The following is a 19,252-nucleotide window of genomic DNA, read 5'->3' as shown; positions in this document are numbered from 1 at the left end:
TTCATAAGGTCAATCATAAAACACACGACAAAAAACATTTAAATAGAGTGAAGACTGAAAGATTTACCTGGAAGTAAAATATAAAATATAAAATACAACCTAGAATATACACATGTATTTCAGCCTCACCTGAATATATGGATGGATTAGGCATTGACTGATATGGATTTTCCAGAGCCAATACCAATTTTGATTCTTGATGATCAAGAAAGGAAGACAACCGATATTTTTTTAGCAGATATACATTACATGTTTTGTTTCAACAACATGTGATATTAGAGAATCTGTCATTCATGACTAGACTAACTGAAAACAAAAAATAGAAACAGGAGTTATTAAATAAGGATGTTCTCCTCTGTTTATGTGGAACTGACTGATCAGTTTGTCTTCTGCAGTCTGCTGTTTTTCTTAATCTTTCACTGTTCTATCACTTTTATTGCCCACTAAGGTCCATATGTTAAAGCATTATTAATTCTAGTTTTCCAGACTCTGTTTTAGGGTAATTTCTGCCTTCCCACTTAGCCGCTAGCTGTGAGCACTGCTGTAGCCACTATGAGAGTAGTTCATTTCCTGGTTTGTTGCAAAGGCTTGTGTGTCTCAGACCTATCAGGCATGTAGTAGTGCATTTAATTGATCAATAATTGGCCAATAAAAACAACCGAAATGAATGTGGAAAATGTCAAGTATCAGCCACAATAATCAGTCAGGCTATTCCTTATATATGTATAGAAGTAATGACCATGGCTGACACCATATTTGGTTCATAAATACAAGAAACACATCTAAGGAGCAATGTCAAACTTTATAAAACCACATAAGAGATGTTTAAGAATTCATGGAAAACACCCTCATAAAGAATAATTCTCGCCTCCTGGAAATAAAATCCTGAGATTAAAAAAAAAAATCTAAAATGCTTTTTATCTTTTGCTGAGAAAATGAATACTAACACTTCTTTGGCTGAACCTTATCACCAATAAACAAGCTGCGAATGACTGGAAGTAAACCAGCAACATGCGGATGAGATACAGTATTACCTGTTAATTAGTGAGCTTTAGATGTGCTGGTTGGCTGATTTTTGCACCTTTAGATGAAGCCAGGTTAGTTAACGCTCCCTGTTTCCGCTCTTTATGCCAAGCTATGCCACTCGGCTGCTGGCATCATATTTAGTGCACCGACATTGGATTGGAGTGGTATCAATCTCCTCATCTAACTCGCACCAAGAACATAAAATTAAGTGTATTTCCCCAAATGTTACACTTTTCCTTTATGTGGGTACAGATGTATCAACATTGGATGATTGTCTACGCACTCAGCAAGAAAGCAGCAAACGTATCCTCCAAAATGTCAAACTATTACTTCACCGGGAAAACACACAAAATGCCCACTCCATCTCTTTGCGTTGTCTTTTAAATGGCAGGAGAAGAAAAAGCCCTGCCTCCTGAATCAACGGAAGAAATCCTCTGTGCAACTTCCAGAAAAAAGGAACACAAACAAAGCAAATCAATCCTACAATGCACCGCAATGCCAACCTTTGGTGTTGCTGGAAGAATACTGAAAAGGCCCCATTCAATCAACGATGAGAGGCATGGAGAAGGAAGAGTCTTGGTCTTCTCCCCTCAGACAAACGCAACTTCAAATGATCCAGCGGCTTAGATGTTCGGGGGGCTTATTAATTTAAGACGGGCGTTTAACTTGAAATCTGCTTCTGTCTCAGTGTGGTTTGAAGGCTTTTCTCTTAACTGGGTAAACATTCCAAATAGTAACAGTCCCCGAAGAGGGCTGAAAAGAGGAGACATACGAAAGTGAACTGGGTCGCAGTTGGAGGTTTCAGTCAACCTGATGAATTAAACAGACTCTCTGAGGCAATAACACTCTACAACACCCACACAATTAATTTAGAAATTCAGAAGAAACGCTCAGCTTGGGGAGAACCAGTCAGTTTCGAAGTGTTGTGAAGCTTTGTCACCGAAATTGGAGTTAATCTCATTTCAAAGTTGTAGCTCCTCTGTTCTTTTGCAATATAGACCTAAATTCAGAAACATCGCCCCTAGCAAAAGGCACAATACCATACATCCCATGCCTTCGCTTTCTATAGCATGAAGCTATTTCAATCAGCTAAGCAGTCCTGCATTCAAACAAAAATCAATTGCAATCAAGCTGAACAGTTGAGTCTCTTCTAACCGATTGAAAAAAGCAGCCGTGAACCAAATCGAGCAAGCGAGCGGCTATAAGCTTGCAATGAAAAGCCCCTTTAGAAAGTTAACCTGACATTAAAACTGGCTTTTCTGTGTGTGGGTAGAGAGAGGAAGTGAGGGGAGCCGACAGGAGAGGTGAGGAGGACAGGCAGCGAGCCAACACGTCACATGCAGCAGGTTGACATGCAGAGGAGAGCCAGACCATCACCTCGACGGCACAGCGTGAGCAGGAAACCGATAGCTCGCTCGCGCACAACCTCAAAGGGGACAAAGAGCAAATGTAGAGTCCGTACGTACACCGACTCAACCGCAGAGGAGGTGTGCGCGCACTCACACAGAGACACACATCGAGGAGGTAATAAGACAGCTAACAGCAGCCAAGGTCGGAGAGGCGTCTGCCCAGAAATCAGCCAGGCAGCAGCTGATCCTCCCAGTGTGATCTTTACACAGACAGAGAGAGTGATGGAGATGGGAAAACAGTTCAATCTCTGAGAAGACTGAGAGGGATCCACACCGATCAATGTCACCGCCACACCTCCTGAGTCCACAGTCAATATGCTCTCCTAATATGACATACCTGTGCTGTGAGCTTGCAAGTAACTCTATGTGCCATGGAGATTTTCATGGACAGTACTGTAACTGAAACATGCTCTAAATTAAATTATACACACCCTGGATGATGAATGGATAGCGAGGCAATAGAACACAACAAAATTCACCTCATGTCCTTTGATGGAGATTGAAGTAATCGACAGCGGAGCACAAACGACAAGGATGCAGCATCATTCTGGTGTCAGCATAAAACTGCTTCATCCTCCATTAAGGAAACACTGATAGAACAGGTGCCAAGGACATAATGAGAACAGACTTGATGGGACAGAGAACAAACCCAGTTAAACGTGAATATACCATCTGTCTACCTGCAACTGCAAATACATTTTTAAGCAGAAGACAAATTTTAGGAGAAGAACATTCCTGCATCTTTCGCGTGTTGTTAATCTTTGGCCTTGCTGTTGCTATAACCATAGAGGGAGAATAAACACCCAAAATTCTACTCCAACACAGTCACATGCTAAAGAAGACTTCCCATTTGTAGCTGGTTAGCACAAATTTTATCAGTTGCAGTGACACCTTTTGCCCAATAGATCTCTTCAACTAGTTTATGCTGCTGAGAATATTGTGAGGGTTCAGCAAAGGCCCACCATGACAAAGACTACTGTAGCGGTTAATGACTTTCAGCCAGTTTCCATATGCACAGATTGAGCTCAGGTAAAACTGGGCAACAACCCTGTTGCCATGTGGTACATTTGGGCACAGGAAATGTCCATCAAACTCAAGTATTGTCAGGGTTATGTAACACAAGTCATTGAAAAGCTGTTCAGAGAAAGCAATAGTACACAAATTAACTGGTGATTACTGCATCCGCTCCTGATATTTCCAAGCATGCAATGTTAAAATGCTTCTTTTTATGTTTTTTGTGCTGACTCTGACCTGCAACTCTTCTGCTGTGTATCGTCTTATAATAGCAATCTAAGCAAATGACCTGGCAGGTAACCAACAGCGATGAAATACAGCGAAAAATCCTTAGCTATGTTTAAAAGCAAGCATCACGGGTCTTATGTGCAGCATCTGCGAAGCATGTTTAGCAGAATTTGTCGGGAAAACCGTGCATGTATCACAACAAAAAGATGTATAACATCGACTGCAGCTACAACTGTACTCCAAAGCCTGTGGGGCATCTGTAGTGCTTTATCATCTCCAGACTTCTAGTCCGCTGAGGCTGCTGCAAACACACAACCCAAAATACAATATACAAGCATGCACACTGGAGCACAAATTCATATTTGAACTGTTAAATGCACACAGAAAAGCAGAACCACAAATATGAACGTATCCCTGAACAGACAACACGCACACGTAGTATCTGGGGATATCTGGGACAAGTGAGTATGGATTCAGTGGAGGAAAGAGGGGGGAAAGAGATGAATGTGAAAGAGAGATAAAGGTGAAACAGACTGCAGCACAGATAGAGGGCAGTGGGCTACTGAGAGAAAGAAATCGGGGAAAATAAGCCAGCCAGAAAAGGAATGAGGGAGCAATAGATGATATAAAAAAAAGAGGAAGAAAATGAGATAAGGGTCATCACAGTGTGGCCTGCTGTCTCTGGAAACAGCTCATTCAACTGCAATAAGCACAAGAGTGGATGAGGAGGAAGGCAGAGATACAAAGAGGGAAAACAGAAGGGACAGCGATTCAATACAGCAGCAACACAGAAGCAGTTCCATTTAATTAGAGCACTGTAAGACAAAAGCAGGGGTGAGGAGGGACAGATAAAGGTGCAGACAGTGCTCTGAGTGAACGCCCAGTCAAGGTCGAGCCATGGTGCTCACCAGCTTTCAGTCTGAAGACCTTTCACCTCCCTTCCTCTGTCTCTGACACTAATCCTGACGGCCGCTCCACTGATAAACTCCTAACAATGTCCTCAGTGACCTGAACAGGACAGTGAGGCTTTTAGGAGGAACCGAGCGGCATTGTGGACGCTATCTTTTAAAAACTGCTTTGGCACATGGACGAATTTAGGCCATGTCCGCAAATGCATCATTAGTCTTTGTGGCTATCCATCCACACTAAGCTTTACATCTGCACTATGAATAAAGAGTTATCTTTGCACGAGAAAAATCTCCACAAAAAGCACTAAATATGGTTTTAAGAACATAAGCATGTTTAAGCTATCCTAATGGTTGGCTCTTTGGGTGGACATACAGTTTTTTCCCTCTTATACAGTCTCAAACACGCTTCTTTGGTTTAGACTGATCTACCTTAACAATCATTGCCTTTAAATTTTGCAAACATTCGTGGCACTGAATCCTACTGGCGTTGATGATCCTTAGATTTTTTCTTCTGTGCCACCAATGTGCAATTTTGAGTGAAATATCTTGAAATCTATCCCATGTGATGCTATGATTGTGTGTCCTTAGATGTAGCACAGTCATCAGGTCATAAAGTTTATTCTTCAGTACTCTGGCTTATGACAAAACACAACATTCCAGTCGGTCTCAGTTGTGTTTTTGTGTACTAAACTAAAATGGTAAACGCCAACATCATGCCGTTATTGTCACTTTTAACATCTAATGTAAGCACTTTACACCATGGCAGCCTCCTTCAACTGTGGCCTCCTTTTGTAGTTTTCCATCCTCTCAGACAAGAGCAGTCATTTTGCCAAGGCAAACAAAAACAAAAAAAGGATAAAACTGACACAGTTATATGGTATGACTTGAAATATATGCTCAGTGAAAACAAGAACCAGCGAAATCTGATGGAAACTTTTGGTACTTTTGAAACACTTTTGCCTGCCAAAACTCAACAGAATTGGCTTATTGCAGATATATGAATGTCAGTGCAAAACATTGCACAGTTAGTTTCAAGAATAAGCAGCCCAGAAATACCAAAATGCATCTCTGGTGGTAAAGTAGTAGTAAAATGTCCCAGTTATATCATCTGTGCCTGTTCACATGCATACAATAGGCAAAAGATTGAGCTACATACAGCATTCAGTCACCAATTAGGATTTATTTCTCATGCACCAGTTTGTTGTTTGCAAATCAGATTTGATCGTTTTGTCTGTGGACATACACACTTTCCAAATGTATCTGCAGAAGTAGTATATTAATCTAGTAGTTAGTGTCATGACAGGCAAGCAAATAAAGAATAAAGAGAAAGGATGCTCAAAGGAAAAGCTGCCTCAGTGCAGACTTTGCCTAGGGAGGGTCAGTCATCCCACAAAGAAATACAGTAAACTGCAGAACAAAACAAAAGACTGGACCAAAGCAATCTGTAGGAGTCACCTCTGGTTCCACATTCCCCACTGGGAAAGTTCTAAACTCAAAAATTAGCACAATAATTGAATACAGAGAAAACCACGACTGCTCACAATCTTGAATAATGCATATGTCCTTTAAAGAAAGCCTCGACACTTTATTAGCTATCAATAATACATTAATGATATAAGATTTAACCGGAACAGAGACCGTAACTATCCCTTTTTATTAGCATGTTAATAATGAAGTGAGCACGTCGCTTTTAGTAACTTGAGGGTGAGCAGAGATAGCTAAAGGGAGGTTTATGGGAAAATGGAAGGTCATTACGATGCACTGGGTCACCCACACAAACGCTCGCACAAATCAATGTACACTTCCTTTATAGTCAATACGTGCAGGCCGCAGGAAACACATAGCCGATGCCGGTCCACTCTGGGCGATCATTTATTCTGCCACAAATGAGCACAAAAAACAAGTGTCTCTTGATGCATAAACAGCCCCTCTCACCTGCCAATCACAGTGATTGTCACCGGCAGACGCCCTTCATTTATGAAAATAGCATGTCAGTCATTTTTCCAGCAGCCCACACAGATGACAGACACACACACACATACACACACTCACTCCTCTGTTGCCTCCACTACAGGAGCACTACTGATCAGTTAAGCTGCTGAATTCCTAATAGGACATATCCCATTAACCTCTCTCCTGCAGGGATTACGGATTGATATCGAAGAAGGGAAACTACAACCGTGCTCCACATCAGGCCTGCTACAAAAGCAAAGAGGGTTTCATAACGGTGAGACTAGCCAAAGGGCAAAAAACGTTTGTTTTTTTTTTATCTTCAAAAGCCACACATTTTGTTCATTTTAATTCTAAAACAGAGAAAATGTCATACCTGAAAACTATCATTTTACATTTGCAGTTGAAACATAATGTAACTTCCTCAAAGACAAGTCTGTTTAATTCACATCCGATAGCAGCTGCAATTGTTTTAATGATTAAATGACAATTAGTCTGTGTTTTGGATTAATTTTCAAGAAAAAAAAGCACATATATCTGCTGGTTTAATCACTGTTCTAAGCGTTTAGACTGAATCTTTTTGTTGGCTCATCACTTTCTGACATTTTATAGACCCTGCAATCAATCAGTCAATTGAGAAATTAAACCACAGGTCAATATACATTTAAAATAATTGGTTATTTGAGCCTTAAAATCAATAGTGCAAGCCTGTAAGAAGGAATACTAGCAGTTATCAGACAAACAAGCAAATTAAACCAATAACTCATGTCAATCCAGTGTGAAATAATGGCTATTGTAATTACCATATGCGTTCTGGTAAACTGGAAATCACTCGGCCATCTCAGAGCAGAAGCATCATCTCCCTACAGAAAGCCAGCAAGACCGCCACTCGAGTGGAAATGCAGGAAAACTCCCCCCCCCCGCCCCCGGCTGCCCGTCTCAACATTATACATGGACGTGGACAGACAATTACAGCATATTAGTTTGTTTACGTCACCCACTCCAATAGATTCACAAGAGTAACCTCCAGTGTGCGTTTGTTGCGAAGAAAAGCTGGAAGGAGGTAAAATATTTTCATTTCCACAGCATATAACTGAGATCACACAACTGTGTCCAGATCCTGTATCTTTTGTTACTGGAAAAAAAAACGCACAGACAATGTGTTCTTTTGCAATTCGGGTGTTTCCTTTCACAAATGAGGGCTCCATAATAAATAGAGCATGATTTAATTGAATGACACAAACAAACCAGCGGTGGCATTTCTTCCTCATGTTTGTGCTACAGTGGCCATTATTGTCAGGCTGAATCAGTGATGAGCACAACACTCACTGATCTCCTCATATGTCACATGTCTATGTGGATTTATTTAACCATCACAAGACGCACATCCACCGAGGAACAGCTTGTGTATAGTCGTGGGCTGAATGGTTAACTCTCCGGCTATCTTTTTTCTAGAATTTGTGCATCTGTTTCATACACTGGGGAGCCTCCTCCAGCCTCCTACCGTGTTGAATGATTGTCTCAGACTAGTCCGTGAGCACACATAGAGGGGAAGGGGTTCTATCTCTGCAGATGAGGCAGCGGGTGAGCAAGCAGTTACAAGCTGGTGGGCTTCACCTCGCCACGCCCCCTCCCCCCACCATTTTCTATACATTGCCGAGGGGCTCGCCGCATTAAGAAATCATGGGTATAATGGTGGAATGGGCCTGGGGGCCTCCTCCAAAACAACCTGCTAATCCCCTGTGGAGTGGTCGGGGGGGGAAATTTGGGGGTAACAGGGCAGGACGGCCGCCCCGACAATGAGTCCACCCCTGACACGCGCCAGCAACCTCCAACACCCATCAACCCCACCCCAACCTCCCCTCCGTCAACCACAACAACATCCTCCCAGGGGAGGAACCAGTCGTGTCAGCCATGGAAGAGCAGGAAAGCCCCAGGCCCGATGTCAGCTCTCCATCTCGGCCAGGCCTCAAGTAGCAACGTGCAATAAGATCGCTGCTCCATTCTTTCTCTTTATCTGACATGGCACAGCGCTCGAAGAAAGGCAGCAGACTACATCAAGCTTTTCCAATCAAACGCTGGTGGAGAATTCAACTTGCACGAAAACAGATCCGAAGCAGCTCGTTAAAAAGGTTTAATTATGTGTCTAAATTATGATGAGCAATGACATGCTTGATTGGTTGTATCAAAGGGCCTTAATGAGGAGAAAGGCCTCACTGTCTGTCTGAGCATTAACTTGACGTCTGCTCCTTCTGAACGTCACACAATGCAGCCTCAAGTGTTTTCTGCAGTCAGTGGCTGAGTCAAAGTGTGTTTTGTCTTCGGTGACATTTGTGAGATTACTCCTCATCGACTTATGAAGCATCGGACAGACATCCTTCTGTACGTCTGTCAAGGGAGATTCTGGTATCTCAAATCCACATCATAACTTCATGCATCCTCTTATCCATTTCAACTGTAATCTCATCCTATTTACTGTCAATCTGAACTATCTTTGCACTGAGATGTATGGCTTTGATGTATAAAAGATTCTCCCTTTTGGTTCAGCGTAATGTCTCCATATCCAACGCCCAGCACATCCATTTATGAATAACATCATCTCATCAATCTTCCAACCTTCTTGCTTCAGGTTAAAAACCAGTAATCACGCCACTGGTGGGCTAATAGGCGCCTTAACGTCAGCTCGCTGAGAGTCCATTCATATTTCATGATTGGCAGTGGCCCCCATCGTCCCCGGGCCCCACTCTGCTAGTAAGGCAAATCGACATCAAACGCTGCAACCTTCCAATTAGACAGCGAGACGTTCTGATCTCATCTCGATTTGGCCAGAGATCAAATGTTCCTGCAAGGATCCGAGGAATTCCAAGCCCTTTTTAGTTGGCCTGCCTCCCTGTCAAAGTGGGATAAAATGTTCGCTGAAAGCACCTGGAGGAGATCGCATTTAAAATGGCTAACGCAGGGAATTACTTGTATCAATATTTAGATATCACAGCCATTCCAGAGAATCTATTCATGAAAGATCCAACCAAGACTGCAATGGGAAGTAAAAGCAGATGTGGATGAATGATATTTAGCGCAACACCATTTCAGGTAGTGTTTTGCTATAAGTTGTGCACCAGCTCATCCTCTTGGCATGAATAATTTAGAATGAGACTCCAGGTGGGGCTCAGGGATCACTGCTGGTGTGAGCTTATTTTTGCCACCAGGGTGAACAGTTGGTTATCCTTTCGCCCTGCAAAACAAGTACACAATTTGGAGACTAGCTGAATTGATATGTTGTCATTTGGAATGCCATTGCAATAACTGTGATAAGCCTGAAACATTTCGCAACAGCAAAGTGAAGATGTACAATCATTGCAGTCATGAAATGTTTTGTGCTAAAATTTCAGGTGCCAATACATCGCATCAGATTGTAACAGATTTAAAAAGCTTTGGAAACCTCATTTGTCCATCTAATTTTCCTAAGCTGACAATCCAACATTCGTCTCCAGTCTGAAAGGTATACAAGTGAGGAAGGTTAGAATTTTTATCTCAGGTTCTTCTACATTCATTTCTTGAATCCAAAAGATAAATCAATTATCACAACTGTTACATATAGAGCAATGCACTTACACTAAAGCATTCCTTTTGTCCCTACGAACACTGAACCCTCCAGAGAACCATTCATTATAGTACTTTTATCATTGTGCAGCACATGTAGCAGAGCAAAAGCTGAGCAGCCAGTGGTGCCAAGTGAGTTGCATCTTCACCAAAAGTTTCAAAGTTTATTTACGTATTTATTTTATATCAGTTTGTGAAATATATCAATAACAACGCCACCATTTTTGGTTTTTATTATTACTCTAACATATAAATACACACATGTATATAAAAACTGTTGGCCTACAAATCAATATTGGTGCAAAAATCCAGTAACAGAGTTCTATCATCATCATTTCCTTGAAGGCCAGCATTTCATCTCACCTCTAAATGCGATCATTCAGAACAAATATTAACGCTTTTGCATTCCATTCAAAGAACACTTTGTACAAAATTCTTCCCCTGTATCACAACTCTGGCCTTCACGATTCTCCTTAAAGCACACAGGTCTCCATTCATTCACTGACAAAGAATAAATAATATCCTCTCCAGACTAAAAGAGACACTAAAGCACATGAACTTGGCTCAACTTCTGACTCCAAGCACTTGACACGTTACAGTTGCCGTTATCATAAACAAAACTAACCTGCTCCACCAAACAGCCATTGTGCGTGCATGTATGCGTAACCTGACTGACACGAGTTTCACAACAGGAAAACATCCTTCCTCAAAAGGAAGCGGATCAGGCCGCAAAGAAGCGCGCTGCTGCCAAAACATGTCTTAAAAAATAAATCACAACCAATTAAAGGAGTCTTACTGCAGTTATTGAGGGAAAAGGGGGGGGGGATAAAGAACTTTAATCCAATTAACAGGGCGCCCTCTAGCAGTTCGAGGACAATGGTGAGTATTTAGCTTTCAAAATAAATGTGCTCTTTTCATTCAGCCAAATGAACTTTGACAGCAGGGAATGGCTCTAAGTAGCTAAATGGAATAAATCTATTCTGTCCTATCAAAACATGGAAGCTATGGGCTCTTGGGGACTCTGCCCTGCACAGGATTAAAAATAATAAGTGACTAAGGTGTGATATTCAGCTCTCTCGTGGTAGAGGAAAGGAAACAAGCCTATAGTATGGGAAAATTTAGCCAAGCAGTCAAGTGACCAGACCAGAGTGTGACGGGGAGAGGCCAAAGGCTGCTTTTCTGGTTCACTGTGCTTCACTGATTCCTGGTCATGATGTCAGAATTGTGAATTTTTGGACCTTAAGCAACGCTTGCATGCAAGAAAGAGGAAGTGATAATGGCAAAAATGGTTGAACTGATCACATGAAATCACGGTTTTATTACTTTTAAGTGAAGCCACTTTTTCCTGGCATCCCTGCAGACATTACAAAATGATCACTGGCTCATATATTCATGGACACTGTTGGATCATGCAGGGACCAGAGCATCACACACACAGCACACCAACATCTCCAGGGAATATTATTATGAGACATTTAAGCCGCCTCTCAGTGGCTGCATCTCAATGAGCTCCCTCTCTATTTTTGCTTGTTAAGACAGGCAAACTAGAAATTCCTACCACACAAACAGGACAAAAGCCTGTGTAGGTTGTTTTAGGGTTTTTTTCGCCACATTTGGCTTGGGTTGCGTTGTTGTCGCTTGTTTGTCTCACTTCAGTGTTTGCTCCAGAGCCCCCACCGACAGTCTGGAACAATGCACTGTAGGATGCACACACACACACATTTTCCAGGACCTCTCAAGGACCAGAGCAAATCTCAGCGGTAGGAAATAAAGCACACCTCTTCTTTACTTCCACCTGAGATTTTCCATTTCTTTCGAAGAATTTGCAAATGTTGGCCACAAATGCACACAACGACAGATTTTTCCCTCATTCAAACACACACGCAAGCACTGGAGAGTGTGGAAATTATACCCTGACAATGCAAAAGGGGGGAATAGGGCAAAGGAAAAATAAAAAAGGTGGCAGATCATTTTTGCAAACCCAAGGGGGTCAGAGCGACAACCCTGTGCTTTGCAATGTGGCAGTCAGATGAAGCTCCCATCACGGGCTGTTTGAAAAGACTGAGCTGATGCTGCCTTATGCAAAAACAATCAGTCACTGTAACAGTCCTGAAACCATCCTTCGTGGGGCCACTTCACCTCCATCCGCACGTTAACATATGCACTAGAAAACCTAATGCGAGAAGACAGCACTTTTCTTTTTTTCCTGAAAAACATAAAGGCAAATAAACTTACCGACGCCGTATTTTTCATGCTCCGTAGGTATCCACATGTTTACGGTCGGCGCATTTAAATGATCGGTCGGAATAGCAGCGAAAGGCAGGGTTTGGGGTCTGGGTAACGCATTCTATTGGTGTGCTTTCCTCCGGTCTGTAGTAGGAGTCATTGTTTAGGTTACAGAAGGAGAAAGCGCCGCCGCCGCTGCTTCTGCTGCTGCTGCTGCTGCTCGTAGTGGTACGGAGCCGTGCTGCCTTCACGATCTGTGGGAAACAGGACGACCACTTCAGCGCACTCGGAGAGCTCATGTAATATGGAGATTTTTCATCATTTAACAAATTTGTGGTATTTGGAGGCAGAGTGAATAAAAACGTTATCATGAAGTTTGATGTTTTTGCATTATGAATCCTAACTCTTAGCAGTTGTGACACATTTTACTGACATTATGTTTGCTTTATTGCAAAAAAATAGGGAAAAAACAGAAATGTTTAAACAAAAACAAAAGAAAATCTGCTACCACTAAATACCATTCGCATGAAATGCTAGTAGCAGCTACATGAGCCTATTTTCATTAGAATAAGATGAGCTAGTAGGTTATAAGCTTATACAAACAAGCCCGTTATCTATTTTAATTGCTATTAGCTTATATCAAACATAATTTATTTCTCAGCAGTTGTAGTCCAAAATCTTGCTTAAAAGTTGAGCTGTAAATGTCCATACTTACCATACTTGTCTTAGCTAATATCTGTAGCATCAGCATTACAGTTCTGTGTTTTGGTCATATTTTGGCATTCCCACTACCAGCAGAAACAGCATATGTAACACTCTTATATGTTACTGATATAATTTTGCTTCACAGTAAACAGAAATAAATCAATAAAAGCAGAAAAGTTGAGACAAGAAATAAAACTCAATTAGAATCTGCTAATAGCTAATGGCAAACACCATTAGCACAAATAGCTATTAGCAATTGCATTTGCATATTTTCAAACATAATAAAATGAGCTAGTAAGTTCTGAGCCAATAAAAAATGCCTCGCTGTCTATTTTAAGGACTATTATCCTATCTTAAATATAATTTCTTCCAGTTTTAACATGCTAGCTTCTCATTTTGTCAAATATTTGGCATAAACAGCTATACCAGTAATTATGAAATATCCAAAAACTGTGTGGTTGTAAGTGAATATCAAAGAAAGCACCCACTATCTAGTTTAAGGTCTATTATCCACATTAAACATAATTACTAATCTAGGTTGGAAAGAAATCCTCACATAGGTATTGAAATATGGACCAAACTCATTTTACTCTAAATTAAGGCTTCACCAAGACATTCACTCTGTGTTTTATTCCCTAATATCATGACCTCTTGAAGTGGCAACTTAGATTTAAATGTACAAATAAGAAGTTTCCGAGGAGCACTTGAAGGCAGCAGCACGGCCAGCGCAGCGAGAAGCTACAGCAAGGCATTCTGGGACTTGTAGTAGCAGCCGCTGACGTCAATGAAGGTCTCTGTATCAATAGCATCATCGTCACATTAGGGTATTGTTCCGTTTTTGGTCTTTCTGGAAAACACAAGGCTAGAATATGTTTGTTTTGTTTTGTTTTTCAGGATCTCCGAGGTATTCTTGAGTAAATAAATCTCTTTTTAACAAAGAAATGTAAGCTCTGATTTACTGTACATTCAGCCAAGGAGATGCACCTTACAGAGAAATAATATTAGGATAGTGGCGTAGAACATGACCTTGTAAGAGTGGAGAGTCCTCTCGGACACGAAAGCTTTCTGCTGGGAAAACTAGTCATGAAAAATACATGAGTCTCTATGAGGATGAAGCAGAAAACTGGAGGGAGTTATAGAGCCAAAATGAAAGAGTTCAACACTCAGAGAAAAAGAAAAGTGAGCTGAGCGTGTCTGTATGTGGGTGAGTGCACGTGCACCCAAAAATGACACATTTTTTATGATCTAATACACCCATACAACTCGCACGCTGTTTCTCTCTTTTCTTTCTCATCATCATTATTGCCTGGGCGTAGTCAGTGCTGTGTTTGAGCACAAAGAGATTTTTGCAACAACAAAAAAAGAGATATGTTCATTTCTCATGCTGCAAATGGTGCATTAAAACGCTTTGAAGTGTCATATGTGCCTCTCTTTTCTGTGTGTCTCATCAGCGGTTCACATGTCCACTTACCCATCCACCTTTGTAGTTTATACGGTGAATTATGAATGGATGTGCCATGAAAAAAAGCAAGCAACCCCAGGCAGGCTTTGTAGGTTAAAGTGCATACCGAGCACTCACATGGCATCACAGGCTGAGTGTCACCCCCACTTTTCTTCCCTTATCTGCCTTGTTTCTCTCACTGCACACATATCCAGTAAGCAGTGTAAATGCCATGGCATACATTAAACTAAAAAACTAGCAGATAGAGCTGGATTAATTTTACAGTGGGTTTTCACGTTGCGCTGCTTTATTCCGATCCTTCGATATTTCTGATTGGAGAGGTGGGGGGTTGTGGGAATGCACTACTCTACATATGAATAAATCATAAGCCAGGGAGCAAAGTAAGACAGAAACCCCATGGATTCATTCCTTAGAGGACAGGAGATGAGAGTTGGGGTGCACTTTTTCTTTCTTTTTTTAATAAAGTGGAAAGTAGACTGTGTTCTACATCAATGAATCAATGCTCAAACTTCTGCCGCCTTCACGTTTTATGTTGTGATAAAGGTGAAAAATACGGCGAGGCAAACAAGAAAAACGAGCACTGGACAGATAAGACAGACAGAGAGGTTGACTGCCGACAGCTAAACCTGACCTGACTGAAAGAGTGCAGTGTTTTAGCATCAGTTCTTTACCCCAGCAGTGTGATTTGCACAACACTATATAACACTCTACATGTATTTTCATCACATTTCTGTACTCAACAAAATTAGAAATGTTGCCATTTGCAAATCAGATGGGGATTATACTAAGGATTGTTCCTGAGTCTATTTTCACACATCTGTCCAATACTTACTCAAAGTATTTCTGTCTCGTGCTACTTAATATTTCTAGTCTACAGCATTAGACATAAAGTAACACATTCAGATTTTAATTCAATAATACAGTCACTTTATAGGATAAATACAAAAACATGATATAAATGTTAAAATAAGTTCCACCTCAACAAATGGAAGCATTCATGGCCCAATGCTATGTTCCTTTTCAGTCAGTTACTCAAAGTCTCATGTTCCCAGAATGTGTCTTTCAAAATTTCAGCTAAAAAAAAAAAAATGCTGTAAAGACGGTTTATGGTATAACTCTTGGTTTTGGTCCTGTTCTAAATGGGCTGCAGCTGATCTATTGTCATCCACGACTTCGTCAGGAGGAAGACTCTGTATCTGTGACTGACAGCAGGGAACAGAAAAAATAGCCCTTAATGTGCAGTGTGAGTCAGGAGATTTTCCCATTTTCCATCGGATTTGGGTGACTTTTGACCCATGTTGTGTATTGAAGGGTTAGCAGGTTTAAACTTGCATCTAAAAGCTATAATAACTTACATCTCCAAGTCCATAATAACCACAACACACAGTAAGAACAGATTTTCACCACATGCAACCTTTAAAGTAATATGCTACTCTGTCAATATACCATAACAATAAGAAGGCTCATTCTGCTTTATGTGCCTTGTAGAAGAAGTTTCACATATAAATGAACGTCTGTTGCATTCAGGTGCTTGCCAAATGAGTTCACTCAGTGCTGATTAAGTCTAAAAGTGTCAGGTAAATTTCTATGTACCTAGCAGCACACTGGAGTTTTAAATCTGATTTGTTTTGTGGGATTCTCGAGCTAGTGCCAATGCATTTCATATCCACCAGCAATTACTGGACAGCAACTGTAACAATGGAGGCAGAGAATACTATGAAACTAGCAATATACTGGAAAACCTTGGAACCATCCAAGAAACTCAAGGTCAGAGGAAGGATCACAGTCTAAAAAATAGAAAGCAAATGACTATGATGACATACAGTATGTTACAGGCACATTTCCACAGTGTTTGTGTGATTATTTTTCTCACCAAAAGGGAGGAACAAAAGTCCCACACAGCCCTTCACTGTAAAGGCTAATCCTACATCTGTTGAAAGAGAAATTTACAGTCCCTTTAGTCTCTCCGATGTCAGGCTATAAGTCCACAGACTGAGAAAGAATGATGAAGTGACAGCTGAGGGGCTGAAGATGGAAAAACATGGGGAGAGAGATCAGAGGTGACATATCTGTCCACTAACCATACTGTGATCAGATTATGGCAGACTGAGCGCAGGTTGAGTCATCCAGCATTCAGCCCAGGTGCTCATGTTTTCTCTTTCGCCTTCTCCTTATCTCTTCATCCATTCTTCTCTGTCCACATTCCCAGTGTCTTTACTCTTCTTCCTGTTTGCTCCGAGTTTCATCAGGGAGACCCATATGTTCCCCGCTGGGCATCGTTGTTGGGAGTCAATCACGGAGGGGAAGATGGTGTCGGCCATTGCCGCAGACATTTCCACTAAAGCCCAGATGGTCTCTGAAGATTGCTCAGCATTTCCACCACTCAACCACCAGTCTCTTTTCATCTCTGGCCCATAGCCACATTTAAACGTAACATCTGTGGTGCATAAATCAAAATGGTTACAGTGAAGAAGAGGAGAGCGTCTCTGGAATCAGCCGAGACTTCATTGGCTTTGGAACCCAAACAAGTTGTGGCAAACAAAGGAAATTAAAGACCACATGGTCAGCGATGCGTTTTAAAGCCGAAGTAGAGTTTTCAGGTTTCATTTGTCGACACCCCTGTTGATCTCCTCTTATTTTTCCCTTTTAACCACTGCATAACTGGTTTATGATGTCAAAAAATGCTACTACACAAGAGTTGATTTACTTTTCTGGATGGTTGAAGCAAAAATGGCACCGGCTTATCTCTAGAGGCCACTGCCTATCAGCTCTTCTCAGCACTTCTGAGCTTTGATTTAATTCACACCAGGAAGTGTAGGTCAGATGGGGGAAAAACATATGCCTCCCTTAGCTCACACACAGCAGGCGATATCCACCTCCAGGAGAAACAGGCCTCTAAATATAGCCATGAAAATAGGCTGTGCGAGATAGAAGAAAAACACCCCTCATTGTATATTTTACCACACGAAGACTGAATTTCACACCTCAACACCTCTGATGAAGGATCTTCCTATAGAAATGGCTTTTATTTCATTGCTTTTCCCACATTTATAGTATTGGCATGTTTACTGTAGCTTAGAAAGGGATTAGTGATTTGTTCCTCTTATACATGTAATGACTTCTTAGGGTATAATCTACCTGTAAAAGCCCATTTATACTCACATAAATACGTGACTGCATAGGCCACACATGAATGTACAAACACAGACACGTATTGTTGAAAGAAAGACCCTTTTATTCCAGTTGCCTATGTGGATACAATAACAGAAATAAAAGGTGTCATGTGGAAGGCAGTGTATACTATATTATTACATTTCCATTCATAGATCAGTTAATTAAACATGTGAGAATAAATAAAATGAATCCCAGTCTTAAGCTTTCAACTGAGGACAACAGAACAAGACTAAAGCGAAATCCCAACGGCCACACTCACAGGATTTCCAGCTAATACCATGAGGGCTTAAGGCTGCCCCTCTGTCAGATCAGCAAATTCATGAGGGCTCTTTTGCAGGCATTTTGATCTCTTTATGCACACTTTCCAAAAGTCTGCATTTCTAAAGATATTGCTTGAAGGGATCACCCACAGTTCATGGCATTGTGATGTGGCAACAAGGAGAAGTCTGGAAGTCTAAAAAGAGGTAAACAAACAAGCATGGAGGAAGCAAGCTACCACATGACCGGACCTATGCTGCTGTGAGGTTGCATGACGATGTACACCAAATATGTTTATCTGAAGCTTTGTCCAAGAGGAGAGTAAAATATAAAGGTAGTGTCTACAGATACGGACCCATACCCGTAGCCTGTGGCCTACGGATACGGCACTTTCCATTTGCCAGACAGATACGGACCTGTACTCGAGTCTCGCGAGTCAAGAAGCTGCTAACCACTGCAAACTGTTGAAAGGTAAGCAAAGGTCAAGGTTAGGGTTAGTGTTAGGGTCAGGTTTAGGGTCCGTACCTGTAGTACCGATGCTACGGGTCCGTACCGCTAGCGTCTACCGGGAGTCACGTGACCAGATCTCGCGTATCTGATTGGCAAATGGCAAGTGCCGTATCCGTAGTCCACAGGCTACGGGTACGGGTCCGTACCTCTAGCAACAACCAAATATAAAATTCCCAAACTCGTGACAGTATGCAAGCCATTATGGTGTCGGTAGGATGGCTTGATATGGCGCTGTCCTGTTCCTGTTTATACCATTTCAAACTCATGCAGCTTCTTGCAAGATGATTTGATCACTTTCCAGGTAGCATGTGTTAAGTTTTGATGGTTTAGTGCTTGTAGGATGGAGGTTAGAATTGGGCCTAGTTCTTGAATCATGCTAGCAACTTTAAAAAACACGACAACGATGCTAAAATGTTAACAACGCTAACATGTTGAAATTTAGAGGGCATAATATATATATATATATATATATATATATATATATATATATATCACCTTACTTACATAGAGTGTTGACATGCTAGCCCTTGCTAATTTACAGGTTATATAACTATGAAGAACAATAATGTATATATTTGGTCATTAATAAAAAATTGAAGAAATTAATGTTTTAACATGAGATGCAGATTAAAGAAGTGATACTCATCCAAAGGGAGATGTGAATTTGTGTACCAAATTTTGTGATATTTCCTGAAAAACTTGTTGAGACATTTCACCTAATACCATACATATCTCAGATGTACATGTAGATTTTGGGGGTGAATACAGGGGATAATTAATTA

At 41.2% G+C, this 19,252-nt stretch overlaps 1 protein-coding gene across 6 annotated transcripts in view; it reads right to left on the bottom strand.

Annotated features, from left to right (window-relative positions):
* Positions 1 to 12,608, bottom strand: part of dock4b (dedicator of cytokinesis 4b) — a 139,933-nt gene extending 127,325 nt beyond the window's left edge. For all 6 annotated transcript variants that reach the window (XM_051945529.1, XM_051945530.1, XM_051945539.1 and 3 more), the window contains exon 1: positions 12,371 to 12,608. In XM_051945529.1, the coding sequence (XP_051801489.1) occupies positions 12,371 to 12,407 (37 nt within the window). In that variant the 5' untranslated portion in view covers positions 12,408 to 12,608. The remainder of the gene's footprint in view (positions 1 to 12,370) is intronic.
* Between the last annotated feature and the right edge of the window lie 6,644 nt (positions 12,609 to 19,252).

The sequence above is a fragment of the Acanthochromis polyacanthus genome, chromosome 1, assembly GCF_021347895.1.
Source record: "Acanthochromis polyacanthus isolate Apoly-LR-REF ecotype Palm Island chromosome 1, KAUST_Apoly_ChrSc, whole genome shotgun sequence".
Taxonomy (NCBI): Eukaryota; Metazoa; Chordata; class Actinopteri; family Pomacentridae; genus Acanthochromis; species Acanthochromis polyacanthus.
This window is presented reverse-complemented; position numbering and strand designations above follow the sequence as displayed.